Source organism: Xiphias gladius, chromosome 8, assembly GCF_016859285.1.
Source record: "Xiphias gladius isolate SHS-SW01 ecotype Sanya breed wild chromosome 8, ASM1685928v1, whole genome shotgun sequence".
Classification (NCBI taxonomy): domain Eukaryota; kingdom Metazoa; phylum Chordata; class Actinopteri; order Istiophoriformes; family Xiphiidae; genus Xiphias; species Xiphias gladius.
The window spans coordinates 20915243-20940764 of NC_053407.1; the positions used below are offsets into that span (position 1 = coordinate 20915243).

At 41.9% G+C, this 25522-nt stretch overlaps 1 protein-coding gene across 1 annotated transcript in view; it reads right to left on the reverse strand.

Annotated features, from left to right (window-relative positions):
- Positions 1-24776, reverse strand: part of LOC120793445 (potassium voltage-gated channel subfamily D member 2-like) — a 29082-nt gene extending 4306 nt beyond the window's left edge. The window contains exons 1-2 of the mRNA XM_040133542.1: positions 23665-24776; positions 110-272 (exon numbers count right to left, since the gene is read on the reverse strand). Of these exons, the coding sequence (XP_039989476.1) occupies positions 110-272; positions 23665-24776 (1275 nt within the window). The remainder of the gene's footprint in view (positions 1-109; positions 273-23664) is intronic.
- Positions 24777-25522: the final 746 nt, after the last annotated feature.

Sequence of the window (25522 nt, forward strand, 5' to 3'; positions counted from 1 at the left end):
TACGTATGTTCATTAAGAAGGGGACAGAGGAAAGAAGCAGATAGAAGAAAATAAAGAGCGATAGAGAGAAAAAGGAAGAGAGAGGCCGAGGGAGGGGGAGAGTCAGTACCCTCTGGGCTCGTCGTTTCTCCGCCCGCTGGCTTTGGTGGTAGATACGGCTGAAGTTTGACACTATAACAGGGACAGGCAAGGCGATGACCAGCACCCCACTCAGAGAGCATATGGACCCAAACACCTTCCCCACGATTGTTTTTGGCACCATGTCACCGTACCTGAAATACAGAAAACAGACAAGAGTGAGCATGCTGGGTAGGAAAACAAGGGGAAAAAAATATTCCTTTTAAAGAAGCCGCCCCGGAGCCTTGCTTTTATCATGTTAAGTTGTTGTGGGTTTAATGTTATTTTTAATACTCTTGAAATAGTTATAGTGACCTTGGATTATTTCACAACTTCAAATAAGAAGTCACAGATTTGAAGTGGGTGAGGAATAAATAGCACTTTTCTTTAGTCTCTGCCTCCTGACCTACTTTCTACATGCCATCGTGATGCTCCTCTTTTAAAACCCTGTTTCATATATAATTACACACCTGCTGGCACCGGCTAATGCTTTCGCGTCGTGACCAAACGTGCTACATTTCCCCTGTGACTTCTGTTACCCAAACAGCTTGTGAAAGATACAGGGAGTAGCATCACATTGAGTAAAAGCAAAAGGGTAAGGGAATAGTGTGACACCGAACCCTGGAGAGATCATTTAAGTTCGTGGGCCTCAGCAACAACCACTTGTGTGTTTTGTTCCTCTTCCCACATAATAATGGACCTTAAATATTGAATGTAGATACGTAGTTAAACCAAAATTAAAACAATTCATGCTCAAGATAAAGAGAAAAAACAGCTCTTTGGAAATTCTGCACGATATGGATCCAAGGGTGTACCTTAGCACGAGCATGTCATTTTTCAACATCATACAAATGTTGAGCAGGCTACTTTCGGCATGAACAGATGAATGGTTGTGTATATGTCATATGGGACTGAATCATCCCCATTAAAGAGATTAATGTGCCTGTCGTCTCTCAAGCAGTCAGACCTGTCCGTGCTCAAGGTAAAGCTAAAATCAAACTGTCCACATGGTCTCACTTTCTTTACATTAGCAGATATCTCCGGTGCCACTTACCAGGCATTACAACAAAGACTAACAAGCCACAACATTTAGTCACAGTGACATTCTGTTGCAAAACACAGAGGTCATTATCATTTAACATCATAGAAATAAAAAAAAAAACACATAAGGCAGCAAGCCCTGCTTTCTCCAAGGTAATTATTAGGCACAACTCTACAAATTATACATACAAATCCTTTGAACATAACCTGCATGTTCATGAGTACCCCTCTGCCACAGACAGCAGTGGGGCTTAAAAAACAGTGGAAATGTTTTCCTTGCCCAATAAACATCCTTATATGTGCAGCAGAGGACCAGCAATCCACAGGATTGCAGGTGGGTGAGATGAATGATCGAAAACCTAATGTGCAAATGACCTGAGAAGACCATTACCTCCTGAGAGTAAGATGAATGCAGGTAGGAGAGGACATCAGCATTGCTCAGTGGCTGTGACAGCAGCGCGTCTCTCAAGTGAGGCAGGGTAATGTGAATGTATCGCTACACGGGAGGTTGACTATTTCATAAATGAAGTTGTCCAATGCCCATGGCCGTCTGCTTGAGTCATTAGCCTCAGGTTTCCATCACGTTGGGCCCAACAGCCTGGGCTTTTACAGAGCTTGGGTGGAAAGATGTAAAAGTGGACATTTTAATATCACGCTTGATGAGACCTCATGTACAACAGTTTGCTTTCAAGCTGAGTAATCTCACACAGATGTCATTAGTTTTACAGTTCATTAAAGGTCAAGTCATTTTCCTACGTAATCACCAACGAAGGCTGACAGCAGGTGTCAATTACAGATTTTGGATGTACTGCTGAAAGCCTATTAAGAGATCCACATAGAAAATACAGGACAACAGTGCCTCACATAAATGTGACCGCTTACATGTGTTTTATTCCAATGGGAGGAGTGGCAAGATGCTGCTGGATGCAAAAATAAGTCTGAACAGTCAACTGTGTTATACAATATATTGCAGTTCTTTCAGCATCTTTTGAAAGCCAAGCATAGCAGTGAGCAGGTGAAAAAAGAAAGGTGCAAGCGCACTCTGGAGAGACGCACTAACCGTGATGGATTGTTCATAAGGGGGAAGCTGAGATACACAAAGCTCTACCTCCTGGATGATGGCAGAGGTAGGAATTAAGAGCAGCGAGAGATTAAAGTAATGTTCCTGCTTTGTTCCTGTTGTCTCTGACTACCAGGAACCCACATTTGCTACCCCGAGCTGACATGGGTGAGACACAAAGATGGATGACCAGATCCTTATCCACCCCTGCAGAGGAGGAAGAGGGGTGTCGGAATGACTGAGTATCAATTCCCCAGTTCCACCCACCTGAAACCATACTGTGCTTGCACTCACACTGCTCTTAAAATCAGTGCATAAAGTAGAATTGTCCTACAGTGAGATGACAGCATTGCAGATGAAGCCCAGCGCGGTGAGAGAGGGGGAAACAGGGGGTTCGCCTCAGATGTTGTAGGAGAAATGTCAGTCTAAAAGGAATATTTGAATTCCAGAACCGGGGATGAATGTCCCCGCCCCGCTTGGATAATAGACCAATCAAACATTCATGAGTCCCTGTATCAACCTGCGTGGCAGAGTTTGTGTGGCTGACCTTAAAAGTGGTGCGGTATTCCATCAGGGGGTGCTCTGAGACAGATTTCTGTACATGACCTCACCGTCTCACAGCAAGGGCTGACACCCAAAAACATGGACATGCCTGAGACACACAGGAACAAACACACACAGTCACGGGAACCTGTACTCGTTTGTGTGTGTGTGTGTGTGTGTGTGTGTGTGTGTGTGTGTGTAAGTGTGTGTCTGTGTTTGTGTGTGTAGAAAGGACTTTATTTTGACATCTACTTAAACCAATCATACTTCCTAAAAAAGCGATCTTGTTCCTTGATTGTCTTCCAGAGCCCTGTGTCTGAAATCTGACTGCCATCTGGTTAGTGGGAAGCAAGAAAAGAGAAAAAATAAATATCTGGATGACATTACAAATACGTCATTTGTTTATTTCTCCTCTCAGAGAGGGCAAGCCTTTGTTTTTTTCGAAAATCAAACAAAATGAAATGAAATCTTTTCACGTAAAATCAGCCTAAATTGTAAAAATCTGACCTTTTATGGTCATCTGAGCCGCTGCGTTTGCTGCACACAAATCAAAACAACCCATTAAAGTGTTTGGGGGTTGGCACGAAAAAGGCATTACTTACATACAAACCATCAGACACAAGCTCAAGTGTCTGATGTAATCATAGAGGTCTAAAGTAAGTCTCGCTGTCCCACCAAACTCACATGCCATTTGAGATCATCTCCAACAGCTTAGCAGTGCTGACAATTAGGATCCCAGAAGGACTGTGGTAGATTTTTCAGCTGAGAGGGCTTTGTCAACAGTGTTAAATTCCAATCATCCACTGGCACCTCTGTCGTGGTACATCTAGTTTTTTCTTCCCGGGTTTTACCGTGACACTAGCTCACCTCCTGCAGAAGTGACTGTAGTAAAGTGTATTAATAAAAGCCACGGGACAGACTGATGCTCAAATGGCCTCACAGTAGTCAGTTCCACTGGTGTGAACGATCAAGGTCAAATAGTTCAAATAAAGAAAAATGCTGTGATGAAGATACCAAAACTGCCAGACTGCAAGGTGCTATTGTATTAAATCCATCATGGTTAAGACATTAAATCTCTATTTCATCAAACTGCACTTTGATCTACACCTCTTTGATATTTCAATGAGAAGCAATGGAATGAAACTAATTTGATTAATACATTAAGCTTTTTGACTCGTCAGCTGATTAGAATCAAGATGAATTATGAACACTTTCCCATCTCATGCACCATCTATCTGCGTTGTTTCATGGCAATAATTACTAAGGGCCCTGCAATCTGATAATCTGAATCTCAAATTAATTTCAATCTCACCTTCTTCCATGAGATTGGTTTAACTTCACCTCCCATTCACGCATTTGTATCTTATTATCTGAAGGCAGGGGAAACCGTCCTGAGACACATCCACTGGACTCACTGGTAACTGTTGTGCATGTTCAGTCACACTGAACTATGAGATGCTCTTTGAAATGCTAAAACAAGACATTTATTTGAAAAAGCACTTTATCGAGAAAAAAATGTCAAGGTCAACCATTTTTAGTCTGACACAGCATTAGCATTTTTTACCATTTCAAAAAATATGAGATTGGTAAATTCCAAACATGCTTTCTCCAAGTATCCGCAGCATGTCTCATGTGAATGCTTGATTTTCTGTTTGACCTTCACCAAACATCCCATCGCACACCGAGCTCCCAATCAGTGCTTCCTGAGGTAATTCACTCATTCAGCTTCACAGTCCAGTGGCCCTCCAAACTTGTGAGACCAAAACCTGTCAATTATCCTATAACTTATCCTATAACTCAGAAACTCTGACTTACTTTACCAGTCAAAAATTGATGACTACACCAGGGACACCAGGACAGTGGCAAGCTCGGGAAGTATCAGATGCTGTGTCAGAAGTGGTGATACCTCAGGGTCAGGCGTGATCTGAAACGTAACGCTACAACAGAGGATCAAAAAGTGTCAGAGTGGACACGACATTAAATTCTTATCTAAGGACTTGACATAGAAGCAAAGAAGCCTTACACTGACCAATCGAGAAAGGCCCCATTTTTTTTCAAGCCGTGACAAGGAGCAAATGAAGCAACGCTCCTCGACAATAAGGCTCTCTGTACCTTCTCCACAAGGCTGAAAGAGCGCAATATTCATCCTTGCTGACAGTTAAATAATAGATGTACCACAAAAATGTAATTTTCCTCCTGAACTCCATCATGCTCGTACAACTATGAATTTAGAATCGTAAGAAAATGGATTGTACCGCTTGCATGTCATAGAGGCATACTAACATGAGTGACAAGAAGATATAGATTTTCTGGGGTGTATCTGTGAAGACCGTAAGATTTATAGAGTACTGCAGAAGAGTTCTTGAGGGTGGTTATGTCATATTAAGAGCCCTCATAAAAAATTTAGTTCATAAAAACAAGAAAGGGAAGGCTATATGATCGTTCTTTTCTGTGCCAATAGGCATTGTGAGTCTGACCACCGAGAACGGAAAGAGAAATGCAGCGAACAGAGATTGCTGCATTTACAGATAAACAAGGGTAAGTGACGCTAGGAAAACACTCTTGGGTGTACCATATATTTATATTATTGATGAACCACATGTAAAATCTGTTTTGTGTTCTGGTCAGCATGTTAAAATATTAAGCACATTCTGCGCTTATCTATCTCCAGCGTGCACAGACTGTAAAACAGAGCAAATAACATTTTTGAAATGCCAGCGAGACCGGCAGCATCGCTGGCAGCTAACACCCTGCAAGAGTTTTTCATTGCAGTGACACAGCTACAGTATGTGCCGCTGCGATGCAATCCTCGGGGAGATATCAATGTTTCAGAATTAGAAGCACAATAAATGAACGTGATCTCCAACATGATCCCTAAACGCCACGTATCGTTCCTGATGTTCTGAACTGCATCTCTGGGTACAGGCCAGGAGCACAACATCCAAAATTCTGCCTCTCTTGGTTTTGGACACCAAAGACTGATGGGATTAAGAGTGTGTGGGTTGATAGGACTCTGCTCTGATGCTATCCATCAGATATACATCATTATAGCGGGGGGGATCCCACAGGCACCGGGATTAGCCCACTAGATTTTCACTGCAGGTGATAAGGGAGAGAAGGAGAGGCTGGCAGAACTACACAACACAATGGGGAGATGGGAAAGCAGAGATAGGAGTCAGCGGCTGCCTGCCCGGTGTAATGCGTGTGGTAGGAAAAACAGAGCGCTGGAGTAAGAGTAACTGCGAACAATAGCTACAGGGAAGGACAACTTTGAGATAGGTGAACATCACCGACTCTGTGGGCAAAAATGCACAGACTCTATTGTCCAGAATTGGATGTTGAAATGCAGTCAAATCCCCCTCGGAGAGAATGTGAGAGATTGTTTTTTCATGATTTCCACGATCCAACTGAGATCTAGTCCCTGCATATTTGTGAAAGGCAATGGGTAGGGTTGAAGGTTGGCACGTGAAGTTCAAGGAAACAGCCATGGCGTGCTTGGCTGTTTGTCGGTCGGTGTTACTACATTGCGAAGGAAGACTCTTAGTGCCGCAGTGTCAATGTGGCTTTGATCTTCCAGCTGAACATTCACCCGGGAATCTCAGGAAGTATACACAGCCAATGAAGGCCAGTGAAATTCCTTTCATTTAGCTATGCAGACACAGATAAACCATATAGAATAATCCCCCACGTATAGCTCGGGTAAAGGCACCTTAGCTCTCTCTCTTGCTCACATATCAAACATGTATTCCCTCAGCCCTCCAAATCCCTTCTTAACCCTAACCCCACGAAACCAGGCAGCTAGTTATCACTGCGGCTTTGACATTAGCATGCATGCCCTCTCTCATTTGGGAGATCTTCTTAAGTGTCAGGGATGATAAAGGCTTTCCTCTCTACTGCTCTTCCATTCCTGACTTTGACTCACCCTTCCTCTGCCTGGACCTGCCGCTTCTAAGTATGAGTTGGAGATGAAACGCTTCATTCTCTTTCTTTTTCTCCTCCTCTTCTATTATCATGCAGTGCTAGAACAGCCCTGCTTGACATTTTCTTTTCTTCTGCTCCTCTTCAGTCTCTCAGTCTACACCTGCTGACACTTGAGAAACAACTGCTGTCCTATGCAAAAAACTACCTCTATTTCACTGCTATTATATCCCGAGTCACCTCTACTTCGGCTCCTCATCTTCATGATTACAACCAATTCCTTGTGACAGTTTCTTTTAATGACTAGATGAATGGCTGTTCTGTATTACAACAGTTAAGTTTCCACATGAACCCGAAAAATAGCACGCGATCCTGCAAACACCCAAATGTGAGAATAATAATTTGTGCGTCAGAGGGAGATCTGGATGGTGCAAGTCTTCGATCAGTCAGGACATGATGAAACCAGTGTAAACTCACTCAAACATCGCTCAAAGTTCTAATTTCTCATTCCATGTTTAGATTTCTGCCCATCCTCCTTACATTACTTCTGAAAGCCAGGGGCAAAAATATATTCCCACAACGTCAGTATAATACTTTGATAATGCAATTACACCATTTCGTGTCTGAATGGGGAGGGCAAAGGAACATGAAAGAGGGGTTGGAAGCACGAAAGGGCACCAGAGCTATGGATTATGAGAGAACGTGATAATGAAATGAAATCATCAGACACTCAGGCGATTATGCTAATGAACTCATTCCGTATTCATCATAGGTTAATCGGCATGCGGCCGAGAGAGTGGTGGCATTTTCTTGAACACCAAAAGCTTTGATCGAGCAGGCGGTGAGTTACATCACCTCTGACAAGTGAAGGCCCGGGATGGGGTTAAAGGTGAAAATTACAGATGACCAATTAAGAAAAAAATGAGAGAAACTGAGAGTAGCAATAAAAGTGATAGCATTAGTCATAGCAGTGTTAACAGTAATAGTTGTATTGTTTTTTTTAAACTATATCCGACAATTCCGTCTCTGCAGTATGAAAAATGCGCTCAAAAAAGCACAATCAGGATGTTACTCACAACGACAAAAGAGACCAGACTGGCCTCTTACTGAAACATACTGTACATTATAACCCATGCTGATTGTCAACTAGTATTGACCAGATGACCCCTGTGACCTTTATCGTGCGGTCAGGTGTTGGAGAAGAGAAAAAACGTGAAAGGTCTTGCGGATTAGTGCCTCTGTGTTGGAAAGGGGAACTGGTCCAGGAACCTCATCACACTGACAGCAGATTAGTGCTCCGCGAGCCAGAGCAGACGGTGCAAGATTAACTTTGATGTGTGATTCCACACAGAGCAGCCGCTGGATATCAGCTCCCTCCACCAAATGGCCCCTTAACACTGAGTTTGCAGGGTATGCATTCATGAGCCTCAGTATCTAAAAATCTGCTTTTTAATGGCAGAGAACAGTGTCACCAGATTTTGGCCCCAATTAATTTTTGGTCTTGGTAGTATTGCATCGACCATAAAGACACATTTACATGCTGTTTAATTTAAATATGCCAGTTTTATCCATTAGCAATTAAGGCTGGTATTTACATATGATTTTCATTATTGATTAATCTATTAATTGCTTTTATGATTAACAGGAAACTCCACCAACTTTACACATGAAGATCAGTTGAGGATTAGTAATACTCAGCTTGCAAAATGTTTTGTATGAAAATGCAATACTAAATCGCTGGAGTACCCCTTTAAATGAACAATTGTTTAAACTACTAAATGTGAATGTCAAAAAATAATTGAAAATGCCCATCATCTGAAGTTACGGTGATGTCTTGACCAAAACCTACAGGTTATTTCATTTCCAGTCATAAAAGACAAATAAAAGTGGCACTTCATCTCATTTTGGAAGCTGGAATTGGTAAATGTTTTGATATCAAAATTGCTGAGCTCGCATCTCAATAGATTCATCTTCATGACAACTGAGCAAACTCCATCCGCTGACGAAGACTGTGTGATAGGACTGAAAGCTCTGGAAGAACTAGTAAGTGGACCTTATATTGGGATCGTTCTGTCAAACTGCTGTTTCCAAGGTCAGAGATGAATTTTCATGATTAAATGAGTAAACTGTATAGACATCAATCTGCAGTCTCTGTATGGCAAGCAAATAAAGTAATTCCCAGTGGGCCAAATGTATTTCTAGAATTTGGAGGAAAAGGAAAAGTCTCAGGATGATACATGTTGGGCGAAAGGATCGATTTTCCTCATGCTCAACACCAGAAAATTTCTAGATTCTGTTTGAGTTGCAACTTTAAATTCTCTATATCAGCTTTTTGCACCAAACAGCTGCAGCCCCTCTTTTTCAGCTTTGCTTCTTGTACATACAAAGCAACACACACATTCAGGATAGTTAATGCCACGTATGGCATACTAAAAGTAGACATAGAACTCAATACAGAAATGGTCTGTCTTTGAAACAAACATCAAGGTACAAATTCCAGCCGTTTAAAGAAAAAAACAGCTGCAAGTTCAAAGGAACACTTCAAAATCTCACAGTGAAACTGGGGGGAATAGTGGAGGTTGGGATGAGACAGAAAGAGTGGTGAAGCATAAAAATGCACTGAGCGCTCTCTCAGAGAGTGTGGACAGCAGCCAGACTGGCGACAGCAGTGAGCCCATGATAACAGCGAGTACCAGGAACCAGTGAGAACCTGTGGGGAAGTATTGGGAAGAGCTGCATCTCTTCTAACAGCTGCTGACTGGCCCCTGGGGCAGAGTAGAGCCGCTAGCTGCAGCCATATCCACCATCTCCCCACCTGCTACGCGTAACTTCACACGCATGGGGGACATCATTACTTTTTCCATTTCACTCCACGAGACTTCTCCTGTCAAATCAAAAATTGACATGAAAAATAATAACTCAGGGCCACGGGCTGAACAACAGCAACACAACCAAAAGGTCATTTTGCTGATGAAAACTGGTCTTGCATTCACACAATCTATCAGTCATCAGCGGGTTTATTGCTATGTCTGCTTTCACGGCAGGGGTGGCTGAACCCTGAATTGAACTCAGCCTGGGCCAGTGGCAGAAAGTATGTGCTTGTATGTATGCATGATGACACAACTCCCATTATTTATAGCTTCAGCATCTTTGTCACTCCAGAGGACAGGCCTCCTGATGAATAATGATGTTAACACTCTGAAGACAGGCGGCGTAAAGGCACGGCTTTGGCTCCACCTCATACAAGCACATTCGAATGTAGCGTTAACAATCATGACTGAATGAAGGTTGTTCATTTTAATCACACAACAGCACACCCTCCCTCCCACTATCTCAGGGGGTTGCTATATTTAAGCACTTTTTCATTTCTTCTCCTTTTTTTTTTTGGTCTTGGCTGATGGCAAGGCAATTGCTTTGTGGGATGTCTGCCCTTGAAGAATCAGACAACAGAAGGAGATATTTATACATGATGTGGAGTGAGAGTGAGCTGTATCAAACTCAGCACCTTCCTCTTTGACTGTCTTGTTTTAAGAAATCAAATGATAGTTTTTTTTTTTCTGCCTGGCTTCAATTTCCCTCCAAAACAGAAGTGATGTTGATTTTGTACCTGTACTCTAAGATTAGCTGTCTGTCCTGGGGGACAGAGAAAGAGTTGGAACATTTGTCTACCATTTCTCCCATTCATTTGCCTGCTTTCTAATTGGACTTCTCCATCTGTTGAGGTCTACAAATTGTCTTCTGGGGATTCTACGGCTAAAACATCCTATCAAACACATAAATACATCAGGGACAGCCTTCTTGGAGCACTGCCATACCAGGCACCGAAAGAGTAGTTTGTGTATATGTGTGTGCGTTTGTGTGCGTGTGTATGTGTGGAAGTGTGATGTATAATCATAGGTCCAGCAGCATACAGCCTGGAGATAAGTAGATAACTCTGATATAAAGCTGGCAGGATTGGCTACTGGGAAAATTAATCTATCTACCACACAGCAGATCTGTCAGTGGCGAGTGACATACTTTAATAAGAATTATTTCACAAGATGACAATGTTGATGTGTGCCTGAAACACAGTGTCAGTAGTATTGACTATATGTCACATGCACATCTAATGAATGTTTCTCCTCTGCAGTCTCCAAAGATGTTGGGCAAACAGGCGAGATTTTTAAATTTTGAAAAATGGCAAAGTTTTGGGATTCTCTTCCAATTCTCACTCGGAGTTGTAAATGATATGAGAAATTCTGTTCCTCACGCTTGTCACTCTTTACATCCCATTGACTGGGATTGAGCAGTGGGACATGTGACAGTGTATTTGTGGTGATGATTACAGCCCATTAACTTTGATGGATGCCATTTCATAGAAAAGACGATGGGAGTTAGAGCAACAGTAGCGCAGCTTGTTTTCTGTCACCAGCATGTGTGCACAAAGTCATTGGGAAGAGCTCAGAGGAGTATACTGTAGCAAAGTCCAGGCAAAATTGATTTTTGGATCCAAATGAGACCACTTCACCTTTGGAGGTAATTGAATGTCACATTAGAAAAAGTGTTGCCTGATCCCAAGATGCTCAGGCATGATTCCCCTGTGACCTCCAGAGGAAAGCAAGGACCAGAGCGTCCAACATCGCCACATCTGCAACCAGCATATATAACAGGAATGCAAATGGTGTGTGTGTGTCATGTATTATTCCCTGCATGTGAGAGTGAGTCTGCATGTGCAAGTAAATAAGCCTAAAGTGCATCTGAAATTGATTGCATTTCTCTGGCTTTTTTAATGCTAACTGTCTGGGTGGCTTTCTTTTCTGCTCAACATGCTTGCCTTCCTTTGCCTTCTGGCCTACGTTTGTGGCTCAGTCAAAATGAGACACACTCCTTTTGTCTTTGGCCGTTATGTAAAGATCGGGCCATGGATGCCAGAAATCTACGTCTTAAGCTCCTCCACAGGGATTATGGACAATTGGCTAAGGGGAAAAATACAAATAATAATCAACTGTTTACGGTTTTCCCCTAATACCTTGAAAAAAAACCCTGAAAATCCCCACATGGAAATACAATCCTCAAGCAGGTGAGATACCCCTGTGTGGGACACCTGCAGAGAGACACACAGGCAGGAAATCCCCTAGATGGGAGCTGAACCCACACTTCAATAACGCCTAGATAAACATATCAATCTACAGTAGCTATTATCTATCCCCTTCTGAATAAAGCTTTGAAATTGTTGCTGTTTTTAAGTCAACAAAATCCAATGAGTACAGCATCAGAAGGCATTGACAGGATAGGATTAGGATTTGTCATTTTGTGTTTTTTACTTTCAACTTTATTATGCTTACCTGATGTGACCTTGTTGGGCGTCAGCATAACCTACCACCTGGACTATGTATTCGCTACCTGCATGTGGCCTTGAAAAATATACCTACACTGAATACATAAAGAAAGTGTTTTGGAATTTCTACATTTTCACAACTATGGCTCGGGAAGATATGGCCAGTTCTACGATCGTTTACTTAAGCAAAAGTTGCAATACTTCAATGAGGAAATACTCTGTTACAACTGAAAGCTCTCCATTAAAGATTTTACTTAAGTAAAAGCACACAAGTATTATCAGCAAGATGCACTGAAGCATCAAAAGTAAGGGAACCGATAACTCAGAACTCAGAAATTTCAGAGATTTGTATTAATATGTCTATTTTATCACTGGATCGGAATTATTGATGCATTAATGTGTGAGCAGCATTTTAACATTGCTGTTTGTGTGGCGCTTATCTACATATTTATTTTTTTAACATATTTTATATATATATATATATATATATATATATATATATATATATATATATATATATATATATATATATATATATTAATCTATAACAGTGCATTATATTATATTTGTTGATAATATGTTTTGTATGTAAAATCCGAACCTCCAAAGTAACTAACTATACTGTAGCTGTCACATAATTTCCCTCTGAAATGCAGTGGGGTAGATGTACAAAGCATCATAACATGGAAAAACTCAAGTACCTTGAAATTATACTTCAGCACAATATTTGAGTAAGTGTACTGAGTTACTCTACCACAAAATCCTGCTAGATGACAGATACTGTAAGTAAATAACCACTGAAAATACAGAGAAGGATAATTCACTAACAAAATATCCTTGATATCCTTAAGCAGTAATATTCATTGCAAAAGCTTACATCTTAGCATGCTAACAACTGCTAAATCATAATAAACACAAAGAACAGATGGGAATTTTGTTTGCAGGTATTTTGCAGGTAAACCAAAGTAAGACAAATTAAATTTTTGAACTGATGATTGTGCTACATGAAAAATTGCAGTTCATCTCAATGGGGGCATGAATGTCTTTTCCAAATGTCATGGAAATCTGTCCAAAAGATGCAGAGATATTTCACTAAAAAACACAAATGTCAGCCTAATGGTAGTGCTAGAGTAAAAGTCAAAGAATTACCAAAGTCTGTAAGGTTCATCCTGTAAGGACCATGAATATCAGTAGTGCAAAATGTCGTAGAAAGCTATACAACAGTTGTTGAGATATTTCAGCCTGGACCAAAGTTGTATACTGACTGACAAACATTTCCATCCAGGGAGCCATGACACTAAAGTGGCAAAAAAAAAAAAAAAAAACTACTGCTGCCAGCTCTTTATGCAGAAACCTGGAAAAATACTGCGTTCTTTTCTCTGCAGCATGATAAATTATACTGAAATACAGACAACAGACAGACAATGGCATGTGCTGCCTTCCACCTGTCATGTGACTACTCTGAATTTACAGTGGGTGGGTACAATAAAAGCATCATCACCATTGCCCTTTGTGAAGATTTAGTGCTCGGTTCTTGTTGAGAGTGTGCCAGCGAAATGTTGTTTTAACACTGTGGCAGTTTTTTAAGACTGCAGTTTGTGGTAATTCAGTTGCATCATATTGTTAAGTGTGATTGAAATTTTGACCACCTCTTGAACTCCTTTTTGATGCACACAGAAAAACAGACAACTTAAATGATATTGCAATTTTCACAAATTGGCAATTACTGGAGGGCTATTGTGCTGAAATGATCAGTTGAAGGTGTCTGAAGGTCTGAACTTGACGTAAAAAAATGGCACTATATGATCGCCACTTATTATGTCATCAATCCATCTGAGGGCGCATGAAGACAGTTAAAGAAGAGGGAAATATTAAGACTGTGGTGCAGACACTGATACACCTGTACAAGAGCATTCATTTGAGGTGAAAGAGAAAAATATAGCCCCAGAGCACGTGGCCTGTTTAGTTTCTGTTTGACCAAATGGCCTACATTAGGTGATATATTTAGCTATTTATAGAAGCTGGGGCAGGCAGGAAACAGCTGCCATGCGTCAGGGTGACAGGCTGACATCCCTCATCTCAGCAGGACCTCCCTCCCAGGCAGACAGGAGGAAGCTCTTTATGCCTAAAGTGAAATGGGACATAGCCTCTTATCATTCATACTGCATACAGAAACTAATAATCCGTGGAGCCCGTGGCAAAGACTCAACAATGAAACTGGGTTAACACTGGCTAGTTATGGGCAGCTGGATTCAAAGACACACTTGCGTGCTTTACAGAGATATGTAGTCTGCTTTTACAGCGAATACTGTGAATTTCTTTGAAGTGGGATCAGTATTGATCACGAGGAGCTTTTATTGTGGCATCCTGGCACCTTAAACTGGCACAAGATTCTTCCGCTCTGACAAAAATGAGATGGTTCATGAACAGTGAAACAGAACTTTAAGCTGACAAACAGGCTGAATCAATATTCATGACTTTGCCATGGAGCTGCTCACGTTCAGGTATTAAGAATGGGCAGCAAACCAAGTTTCAGTTTATGTGTTAGCATCAAAGTTTTACGATTCTCTCTGAAACTGATGACAAGCCATGCCTTCTGTTTGTCTATGGTACATTAAAGTCTATATTGATTTAAATGCTCTCACAGGATACGAGACAGAAACTGGTGTTAACATTAGACATTATTATACAATGAAAGTGTGTCACCATGAAATGAATGTGTTCTCTACAGCATTTAAGGGTAGGATCTTTAAAAACTAGGGTAACTGTCAAGGTAATGTATTTCTCTCATTTCATTCCAGTTAATGTTTTGCTGAGAGGCTTTAAAAAAAGCATGACTTTCTTTAAAAAACCTTATCTAAGGTGATATCCTTTTACTCCTCAGTTGAGGTGTCAGGGAGGCAGAAGTTACATCACTCTTTGAGTTCTTTTCGGTTTCATTCTCACAGCAGACTGGTGATTGCTGTTAGCTGTAATCTCTGAATCTCTACTGATCACAGATGTTGTCTTGTTAGCCGAGGGGCGTTTTGATAAAGAGACAAATGTCGGGGGGGGGGGCTACACTCTGGCATTATAAAAGCTGGCACCCTTTCAAGATATTGCGTTTGCTATGCTGTCCCATGCGCCCAAGAGAAATAATTGGTGCAAAGAGCAATACACCCATCCCAAACTCTTCACAGTGACAGGAGGGACATTCATCACCTTCCTTGAAAATTTTTGATCCTACATCTGTGCTACAATGCTGGATTTCAGGGTCAGGAAGGGGCAAAGGCTGGCTTGTGTCTGGGAAATGGAGTATAATGAACACTAGTTTGATGTTTACCATAATGGCAGTAGCATCTAAACATAAAAGAACAACTGTTCCTCCCTAAACCAGCACTCATTTAATGCCAACATGGGGAGTACTGTAATATTCAGAAATTCAAAGCAGACTAAAAGTGTTACAGCTCTCCATGAAAACAAACCATAGCTGGTTCTTTGTATACTGATTAGTTCAGGAGTAACACAAAAGTAACAAGTGCAAGGCTAGTGACTTTCATTTGTTAAACACTACAATTTACTACAGTGACTTTTTGACAATGCTAATGTGACCATGTGGGAAGTACTCATATCAATTAATTCCTCTGGTGTTTCAACACTATGTTGAGTTGATAATTCATTTTCTAGCCTTACAGTGAAACCCCGACCGTGAAAATTTGAACAAATTTGTGGTCTCAAATTTCTCTCCAAGGAAATTATTAATGGCTGTTCTTGAACTTGTAAAAATTGTTTGTGTAGTATGCAAAAATTTTGGATTGAATGTGATATCTGACTGAAATTAAAGGACATGAATTGACACAAGTAATATTGAAAAACCTTCATAATGTTGTCAAGATCCTTTCAGAATAAGAGGGTATTACAGTGGTGAGTTCAGTGCACTTCAGCCTAAAGGTCCAACAAGTCCTACAATTCAAATGATAAAATTATGTACATCCATGGCCTCAAGGATGACACAAAGCAACATTTTCTGATATAACAGCAGGACAAAATCATCTCCCTGTGCCTTCCAAAACTGGAAAATCACAGTAGAAAAATGAATCATGTTTATGATGTGACAACGCCATGATTAAGGTTTTGTTAGGTTTATGCACAAAAATGGTGCAAAATAGGTTTAGGGAAACGCGCTGGTTTGGGTTAGAGGGACTGCGTTTTTAAGGAACTATTGTGGTCATGCTTAAAAAAACACAACAACGCTGACAGTCGGTTTGAAATAGGAAATGAACAAAGTCTGATGTTTTGTTTACTCGTCTATCCACCCAAACCTCCTCCCTACATAGACCATTGCTCTTTAATAATGTCACCTGACTTCCTCCTTTGCTCCTGTCATAATCACTATGGCCACTAGAGGGTTTTATCACTTGAACGTAAACATACTGTTTGTTGTTTTTTTGGGAACTTGCTTAAACGACTGATGTCACAGTCATTCTTCTTGGGAGAACAGTCTCAGATGACCACTGTCATGGTTGTACCGTAAATATGAAGCTACATTATTGGTTAGCTTAGCTTAGTTTAGCATGAAGAAAGGGGAAACAGCTAGCCTGGCTCAGTACAAAGGTTACAAAATCTGCCCACTATCCCCACTAAAGCTCACGAATTAACCCGATAAATTTTGTTTGTTAATCCATTGAAAAAAACAAAGTGTAAAAATGACCCATTGTGGTTTTACGGGATTTCTTGGCTGGATGCAGTGACAACAGGACTGAAGGAGGCAAAACAGAAGCAAATGAAGAAAAGAGTTCCACCATTTTGACAACACATGGGTGGCATTAAGAAAAAAAAAATGCTGCAAACAAATAGACCACAATCAAATGAAGAAAGATAATCACCAGTCTGACCTAACTAAACTGAAAATACAAAGGCAAATACAGAAGTTTTGCAAGTTGTACGCAACACAATAGGCATTAACAAAAGACACTAAACACTGAACTGAAGATTACAGTAGACGTATAGTAAATATTTCCAATAATATTGGACATGATATCATGTTTAAACTAAGATAAACATTGTTAGTTCCTTTTCCAACATCAGCAACGAGTGATCACCTTCAGCAAATCGCACATTCTTGTGTATTTGTCAGTATTTAGGAAACATCTGTTGTGTTGTGTCTCTGTATTTGCACAGGTATATATCTCTGTATGCCACGTATGTATTGTCAAAGTGTTACCTACAGGACTGCCGACATTAAGTCATGTTTTGGGTTTCAATACTTGCATCAAAAGTATTGATACAAAAAACAATGGAATGCATTAAAACTTTTCTTAATGCATAGACTCTTAGCTTCCCTGCAGTTGTTGTGTGCATGCACATGGCGGTCACTTTGTTAGTTCATAGAATTCACAAAATACAGATGTTTGTTATTTACCTTTAAAACCTGTCTTGCAATTATACATAGTCTATGGCTAGACTGTGTATAATAAGAGTAATAAAAAAGAAATGACCAATGTTTGGTGGTGATCAAAAAAATATTCATAAGCAGCCTTTTATTGATGATAATATTTACCTCATAAATCATGACACCTCACCTACATGATATTTCATTACCGCCTGTAATAATAAAAGAATGATTATGAATCAGAATGATATTGGTGATTCTGTCCCTGGTACTAACGTTTTTCTTGTGTTTGCCTATTGTTTGTGTAATCGCCCACCTCTCGGATACCCCTTGTAAACAGCTAAAACAGCCTGCATCTTTTCAAGAGAGGCACAGTAATAAGAGTAATAGTAATAATAGGAATCAGTGTTTAGCACAATAAGCTCTACATATAGGCTGACAATCCTAAAATCTTGTATATTTCTTTGTAGAACATATTTATTGTGATCCTTTCATGATAATTACATGGATCTAATGTTAAGCAAAGTGTAAACCAGAAGACTAAACTAAACAGAATCCACTTAGAATACTGTTGTACATTTCAACAAAGTGATGAGGAGGCATTATGTGTGTCTGCATACCGATCTCCATGACCAGACAAGCCATTTTCATCTGTATGTTAATGCTGGTTATGTAAATAAGCCATGCAGCACTAGAGGAGGAGGTAGCCGTTGGGCTTGGGTTTATCATTTGCACACTACAATATTTGATCCACTGATCTCATGACATACACTTTACATCCAATATCTTTTACAACATATCAACTTTCAAGAAAGGACACAGTCACATAATAGGCAAAATCTCGTCATTTCATTCATTCACTCAGGCTTGGGTTATGGTTTTCTGGGCTGCTAGATTGGATGGAAGTGGAGCCAGTCAGAGAAAATGCTTTCTAACAACAATGAAATCGAGGTGATGTGTTTTCTCACATAACCCCTTATTTCCTAATGCAGTGATGCTGCATTCATCCTGAGTAACTTTAATCTTGTTCTGGAAAATAAATTCCATTAATCTTAGATGTTGCTTACAAAACAAAGAAGAAGATGAAAATGCTGAGCAGTGGAAAAAACACTGATGCCATATTTTATGTCCTCACACTACGTTACCCAGGCCCAAGTGCAGAACATGCTAGTCTATTTCCCTGCTTAATGCAGCACATTCAAAGTGAATTAATGAAACCCCCCCCCGTGTGGAATGAGTGTTATTGGTGCTGCCTCGAAGACGGGTTGTCAAAGAAATCGAATCAAATGGAAGGACAGCCATTTTGTCCTTGCCATATAGATTATTTATCAATCTGACCATCCGCAGTGACGCATGCCTGCTTTTAGAGTCAGTTCACACACACAGTATCCGCACATCAACCTTCCAGCTGGCCATAATCTGTTTTTCAGTTCAGGGTTGACCGACCACAAATTCATTTTCTTTTTGACATTGTATTATTCAATACAAGAATATATATATATATATATATATATATATATATATATATATACATGCATTTATATATACTATCATTAAAATGTAATTCAAGGCACAAATGAAAGTCTTTGAAGTTTCTACATATTACAGTACATAAATATGATGCAATAAATCTGTAATATATGAATGCCTATAAAATGTTAATCAATCATTCAACTCACACCTCCACAACACCCTTTTAAATCTCAAACTGCCAGTGGGAAATTGTTCCAGTGATGAAAACAAAGAGAATAAAGAACATGTAGGGGGCTTGCGTATTTTCAATTTAGCAGAAAAAAAAGAGGATCTCTGTTTTGTTTTGTTTTTCACAGATTCTGTCTTTCACAATGATCTTAATCTTCCCTGTAGAAGGCTGCGTGTTCCCACCCCTCACTCTCACTCCTCCATTTCGCATTCATTGCATGGGAAGAAAGGAGCTCGCACAGAACACATTTCAGTGCCAGGTTCCCCTCATTAAGTCACCTGTCACTTCAGGACCATTATACCAGCCTCATATTAGCATCAGCTCTTCTCCCCAATAAAGCACCTGGAGGGGCACGGTGAGCTTACAGGCTAATGCCAGCCTACACATCTCACATCAGCAACTTCTGCTTTACGCAATGATAAATCACATCGCTCATAATGGATTGCTGATTTTCATAATGTGCATAACATACACGATGCCAAGTTGTGTAATGTATTCTACTGAACACAAAATTACACCAATTGCAGTACATAATCAAACGCACCAAATGTTCTTGCTGACTGTTGTGCTCAGTTGAAAAAAAAATAGTGAAAATCCTCTGCATGGTAACTTATCCAGCCGCACCAATACTATATCATTAAGAATGCATTTTTTATCTCTTGGGTACAGATACGGTAAAAGGTCCTCCAGATTGTTCTTGTACATTTCAATTACATTTGACATGCAGTGAGGGGTTCGGACTTCAAAAAGCTTTGCTCTGCACCACATCGAACCATGAAGTTAATGCCTTACATTGTAGGCTTTGATTGCCATGGGGCTGAGGTGTCAAAACTGGCAAGCATGATAATGGTTATACTTCTGGAGGTTTATGGGCCCTACGGTGACCCTCGTGTCTGTTAACCTTGCTTCCTCCGTCTTATAAATCCTATCCTGAGAGGTTTATAGGACTCACTTGTCAAGCCTTTCCAGTCGTATTTGGTGGGTGGAGCTGTAGCACAGATGAACGGCAAGGTGATAAATTCTGCATCTTTTGAGTAACTACAGTCACGTTTGTTGCACTGTGGGACAACGCACATAGTAAATGTCACAACAAATGAGTAATTAGCACAATCATTCTTCTCAGCATTATTCTGAGGCAGGAGCTGAAAGAAGCATATTGATATGAGGATTGGGAGTTAAGTGTGTTTATTCGCAAAGAACTTGTTCGTGTTAGAAGCTAAGGCCTTTTACGTCCATCAAAGGTAATGTCTGTGTCCAGAGGAACGTGTGTGCTTCTGCCAGACTAAAGCCTGTCCTCCCCTCTCCTCTTCCCTTGTGGGTTGCGCTTGACTTCCACTGTTTTCACAGCTGCTCTCAGCAATGCACTCCATTACACCTTAAATCACTTAAAAGATCTGAAGCACCAAAAACTCCCACTGCAGCTAATTCACCCTGACTGTGTGGATCATCTAGAGAAAACAGGAGCAAGCAAACACTGCAACATCTGATTCCAGCTTAATGAAGTGCAATGCTATCTTTATATTGGAATCTATATCTGCCTTACATGGACTAAATTGAATCAAGTCACAAAATTATACTCTAAGACCTTGGTGCAGTTTTCATAGACAATGGGAAAAAATTGGATTGGATAACTCAGATAAAATTCTAATATTTTACACCCAGTTCCCCAGTTCTTGGAGATTTTGGCAGAAGCATTCTCACAGAGGCAGATTCCACTTTGTAGGGTGTCCGAAAGCAGCCACAGAGATTAGGCTCAATAAATAAGGAGGGATAAGTGGGTCTTGTCCTGTGTTTGGTGCCACAGAGCAGTAGACACACAGAGGCGTGACACACAGCTGCACAATGCTATTGATTCTCCCCTGGTCTCCAGGCACCCTTCCCTTTCATTCAGGCTGCCTGCCAAGTGCCTCTGAACAGGAGCCCCTGCTCTCCCAGTGTCTGCACGTCTGCTTAAGCACAATCAATGGGCCATCAGCAGGGGAGAGAACGCACACCACCGTCTTTACTTCCACAGGGTGTGAGTCAGGGAAATTGAAAATATATGTAGTGGAAAGGCATCATGATACCGTACAGGCATAAAGCATCATTGACTGTCAGAATGAAATCAAATGCTTTCAAAGGCTTCAAATGGAGGTTCCAGCCATTAGTGCCACCGCTACTCTTTAAAGAGCTTATTTTCCAACAGATAAAAAGATTACCCCATTCGTCTAAATAACTATTTGTTATTTGTGGATAATTTTTTCTGCATGCCGAGCTCTGAAACAAACTATGGGAATACCTAATTTCCCTCTGATCAGATAAGCATTTGAAGGTTACTGGGGGATAGTACAACAACCGATATTTTCCTCACTCCAGTATATTCGGTAGACAATGACAACCACATTTCAATTCAATTCCACGGGGGTTGCATGAGATGTGTTTTTTAAAAGCACACCTGAAGACAATGATGGATCATGAGACGGAGCCGACTTTATCTTTCAGTGATGAGTATTCAGCCTCTCCGCCGGTGGTCCACTATGCAGCATTCTGCACCACTGCAAGACTTCAGTTCAGGTTGCAAATCGGTCAGCCGAGCTGTCATGGTTCACAATGGAGTGACAGAAACGTCCCCATTACCAAGGACATTTCAGTTTTTGTTCTTGCACCCAAAACATCTTTTTCAAATCCATCTTAAGCACCACGGAGGGAATTCCTGGCTGAATGCAGCAATATCCCTGTTGTTCCACAAAGATAAATAATGCACCCACTTACACAACTCATCTTTCATTTATGCTTTGAATCTGAATGGAAATCATGGCCAATGCAGCATTACCTCTGAGGAGGCAGCCTCAATCATCGGATCGTGCATATCACTAATCATGCTCTCCTTGGTCATTTCGAGGGTGAGTGGTAGTCAGACCGGTACTGAGTGATTTCAGGGGGAAGCTTTGTATGCAATTAAGAAAGACAGAAAATCCACTAACTCGGTGTCACCACAGCATGACACCAGATGTAGACAGGTTGGCGTAGTGACAGATATTTTGAAATAATAAACAACAACAATAATCACATATATTGTCTGCAGAAAAGAAGCGTAACCAGGTGCAGAGGGGCTGCACCAATGCAGACGTGAGGCCAGACAAAAACAGGAAGGATCAATATCAAATACATGAAAAGTCAAGCGTACAACTCGGCCTGTTTGCATTGCGTATTATGATCATTCCTGTGTAAGTTAACCCAAACATAACACAGAAAATGGCACATTTAAACTTTATATCCACAGAATTACGCCATGACACATCACGAGCGTATACTCCTACACATGTGGCCGTATACACACACACATATACACACACCTATGGACACTTTGAAATTAAAAGACAACGTTGTTTCAGCAGGACCTCATTTTTTCTGGCGTCAGTGAAGAGGAGGGCGTGAGAACTAGCGCTGGCCGAGTGGCTGCGCACGACCCCACACGTGCAGCAGTGAGAAAAAGAAGCAACCACGATATTTTGACACACAAATCAGGAAAAGTTTCGATGCCCGATTCCCATTGTTTAACTTGTAATGTCGCCGCACGCGTTTGGTCATTTGAACAGATGGCACCCAAATGGCAGCTGTTGGGTCCACGGACACAACTTTTCAGCACCTTGGAAAGCGCACCGCCCCCAGAAAGCCGAGCCGGGGTGAATAATGGTAATAATAACAACATTTGAATAACCCACGCCCAGCAGCGGAGCGGTTGAGCGCGCTCATCGATTCAAATGAATTTGATGTAATCGTCTTTGCCGCGTTTAATTATTTTGCGCCACATCAGCACATGGAACCGCTGACGTTGTTGATGAGCATGAAATTAGCGTTCAGATGTTTACTACTGTACCTCGCTGAAAGGAAGAAAGAGGAGCCGAGAGAGAACGGATGAGACAGAGGGGAGGCGGTGTGAGGAGGGGAATGGTGTGTGTGTGTGTGTGTGTGTGTGTGTGTGCGTAGCCTATACATTTTGTAAACTACTTTGCCTTTAATTTAATCACTGCACTCGTGCCTCAGTTTGGCCTGTAAATGCGCTACGCAGGATCTTGGCCAGTTAGTCCTAAGAGCTCTCCTGTAATGTGGAATTAAAAAAAAAAAAAAAAAAAAAAAGATTGGCCATTGTGGTAGCCTTTCCATTAACAAAGACCCACGGAAACAAGCAGGGACGAGGCCTCACCTTCGGATAGCGGCTGCTCGAGAGCCGCAGGCTCGTTGAAAGGCGGTGACTGGCGAGCAGAAGCCTGTGTAAAGCAGGACCGTCCCCGCCCTCTGATTGGCTCAACAGCGCCCGAGGCTGTTAATATGCCCGCTAAATGCACACCTGTGGCCGCTCCACAGTCAGCTCGAACCGAAAATATGTGCTAATTAGGCTCTCGACAAGCTAGTTTTACTCCTCAGGAATTTTAAAAAAAATAAAATAAACATAGTTAATTACTACACGTTGTTCTTATAATTAGGCAACCGAGGACTTGTTTTGTACCGCTACAAATGTGGCTCTTTTGTGGAGGTAATAAGCCCGCGAAGGCGGTGATTTACTGTGTGCTGAAGGGGCTTATGGGGTTTCGTGGAGTAATTCAGAAACCTACCCCAGTGTTGTCATGGTGACAATGGTGTACCAAAACGCTGCTGGGATGCTGGTGAACTTGCTGGCCGTGGAGCCTTTTTCTGCATAAAACATGACCGTCGCGAAGATAATGATGGCCATGGTGAGGGAGAATAGCAGGAAGCCCAGCTCGGAGGCGCAGCTCTTCAAGGTGTAGCCCAGGATGCGCAGACCCGCGGAGTGCCGGGAGAACTTGAAAATCCGAAAGACCCGGAAGACTCGGAGCGTGACGAAAGCGCCGCTCACCTGGTCATTGTCGGTCATGACCAGGCCGATGTAGTAAGGCATGATGGCGACCACGTCAATGACGCTCATCACACTTTTCATGAACTTGTACCGGCTGGGGGCTGCGATCAACCGGAGGAGGTACTCTACGGTGAATATCATGACGCACGCAGTGTCCAAGCAAAAGAAGGCCAGTGCGTAACGGTCTCCACAGGAAATCTCCTTGGCCCTGTTGGGCAAAGTCCCACAGGGAACCGTCTCCACCACATTGGCCATGACTGATATGGCGATGAAGAAGCCCGTGACATAGTAGAAGACCAGAGCTAAGGTGCTGGTGTGAGGGTTTTCAAAAGCCCGCCACAGATACTCCCGGAAAGTCAGGTTCACCGGCGTTACGTCATTGTTCATGTCCATCTCCTCGTCGTCTTGGAGCCTCTCTGCATTTTCGCGCCTCCGGTCTTTGTACTCCTCATAACAGCAGTCCCCAATGATCTCGGGGATTATACCAAAGAACGCGAGCTCCTCGTCGTACGCGGATATGCACTCTTGGCGCGGATAGTGTAGTTTCCCCGTGCGGTAAAAATTGAGTATATGTCTAAAGATGTCAGGGTCGCGGTCGAAAAAGTACTCGTTCGTCTCCTCGTGGAAAAAGAAGTCTCTCTCCGTGCTCCCCAGCAAAGTGTCCGGGTACCTCTCCAAAGTGTTTCGCCACGTCTGAAACTTGGTCCCGCTCACGTTGAGGATGATGAGTCCGTCCTGGGCTTTCCTCCGGTCTTGGGGAGGGATAGGCATCGGGGTGCTCGCCACGGGCATCCATCCTATGGCCGCGGCTCGGGCGAAAGGGAGCCACGCCGCTACACCTGCTGCCATGCTGACCTGTAGTGTTCAAAACGACCCCGCTCCGGTTATCGCAGTGCTATGGCTCGGAGACGGATTGCATCTGCAGGAAGAACAGCAGATAGAGACACTGGTGGTTAGGCTCCTGAAGCACCTTGGCTTTAACAGGATGCGATAAGAAAACACACAGACACATTTACTTATACTGATACTGCGCATAGCACCGTTGAGTATCACTCCCTTATCCACACTGTAACTGTTCAGTTATGGAAGCCTATTTTGCGGCAGGATATGAACTGGATTTCGAAAACGTCGCCCATCAATAAGCAGGAATGTTTGGGATTTTTTTTTTTTTGTTTTTTTTTGGGGGGGGGGTTTCGATGAAAATCGAAGTAAAAGAAAACCCACCTTAGGGAAGGCTGCTCTTTAAACTGCATCCACGGGGAGTTGAATAAAATACCTATCCTCGGAAGAGAATTCTTGCGGTTCCGCCACCCATCTATCTGTCGCTGCAGCCAGACGATAAAGGAAAACAGTACAATAACGTCGCATCAACAAGTTAAACAATTCAAGCGGCAGTTTCTCGGCAGAGCGTGGTCATTCGTCCAAGCGCGACCTTTGCTTTTTTCTCCCTTCTTACCATTCGCAAGGCACCGGCGCTCAGTTGCACGCGTTTTCCTCTCGTTGCAGCTACTCCTCAATAAACTCCTGTTCCTCTCGTCGACTGCAAGACACCCCCCCCCACACACACACACACACACCCCACCCCACCCCACCAC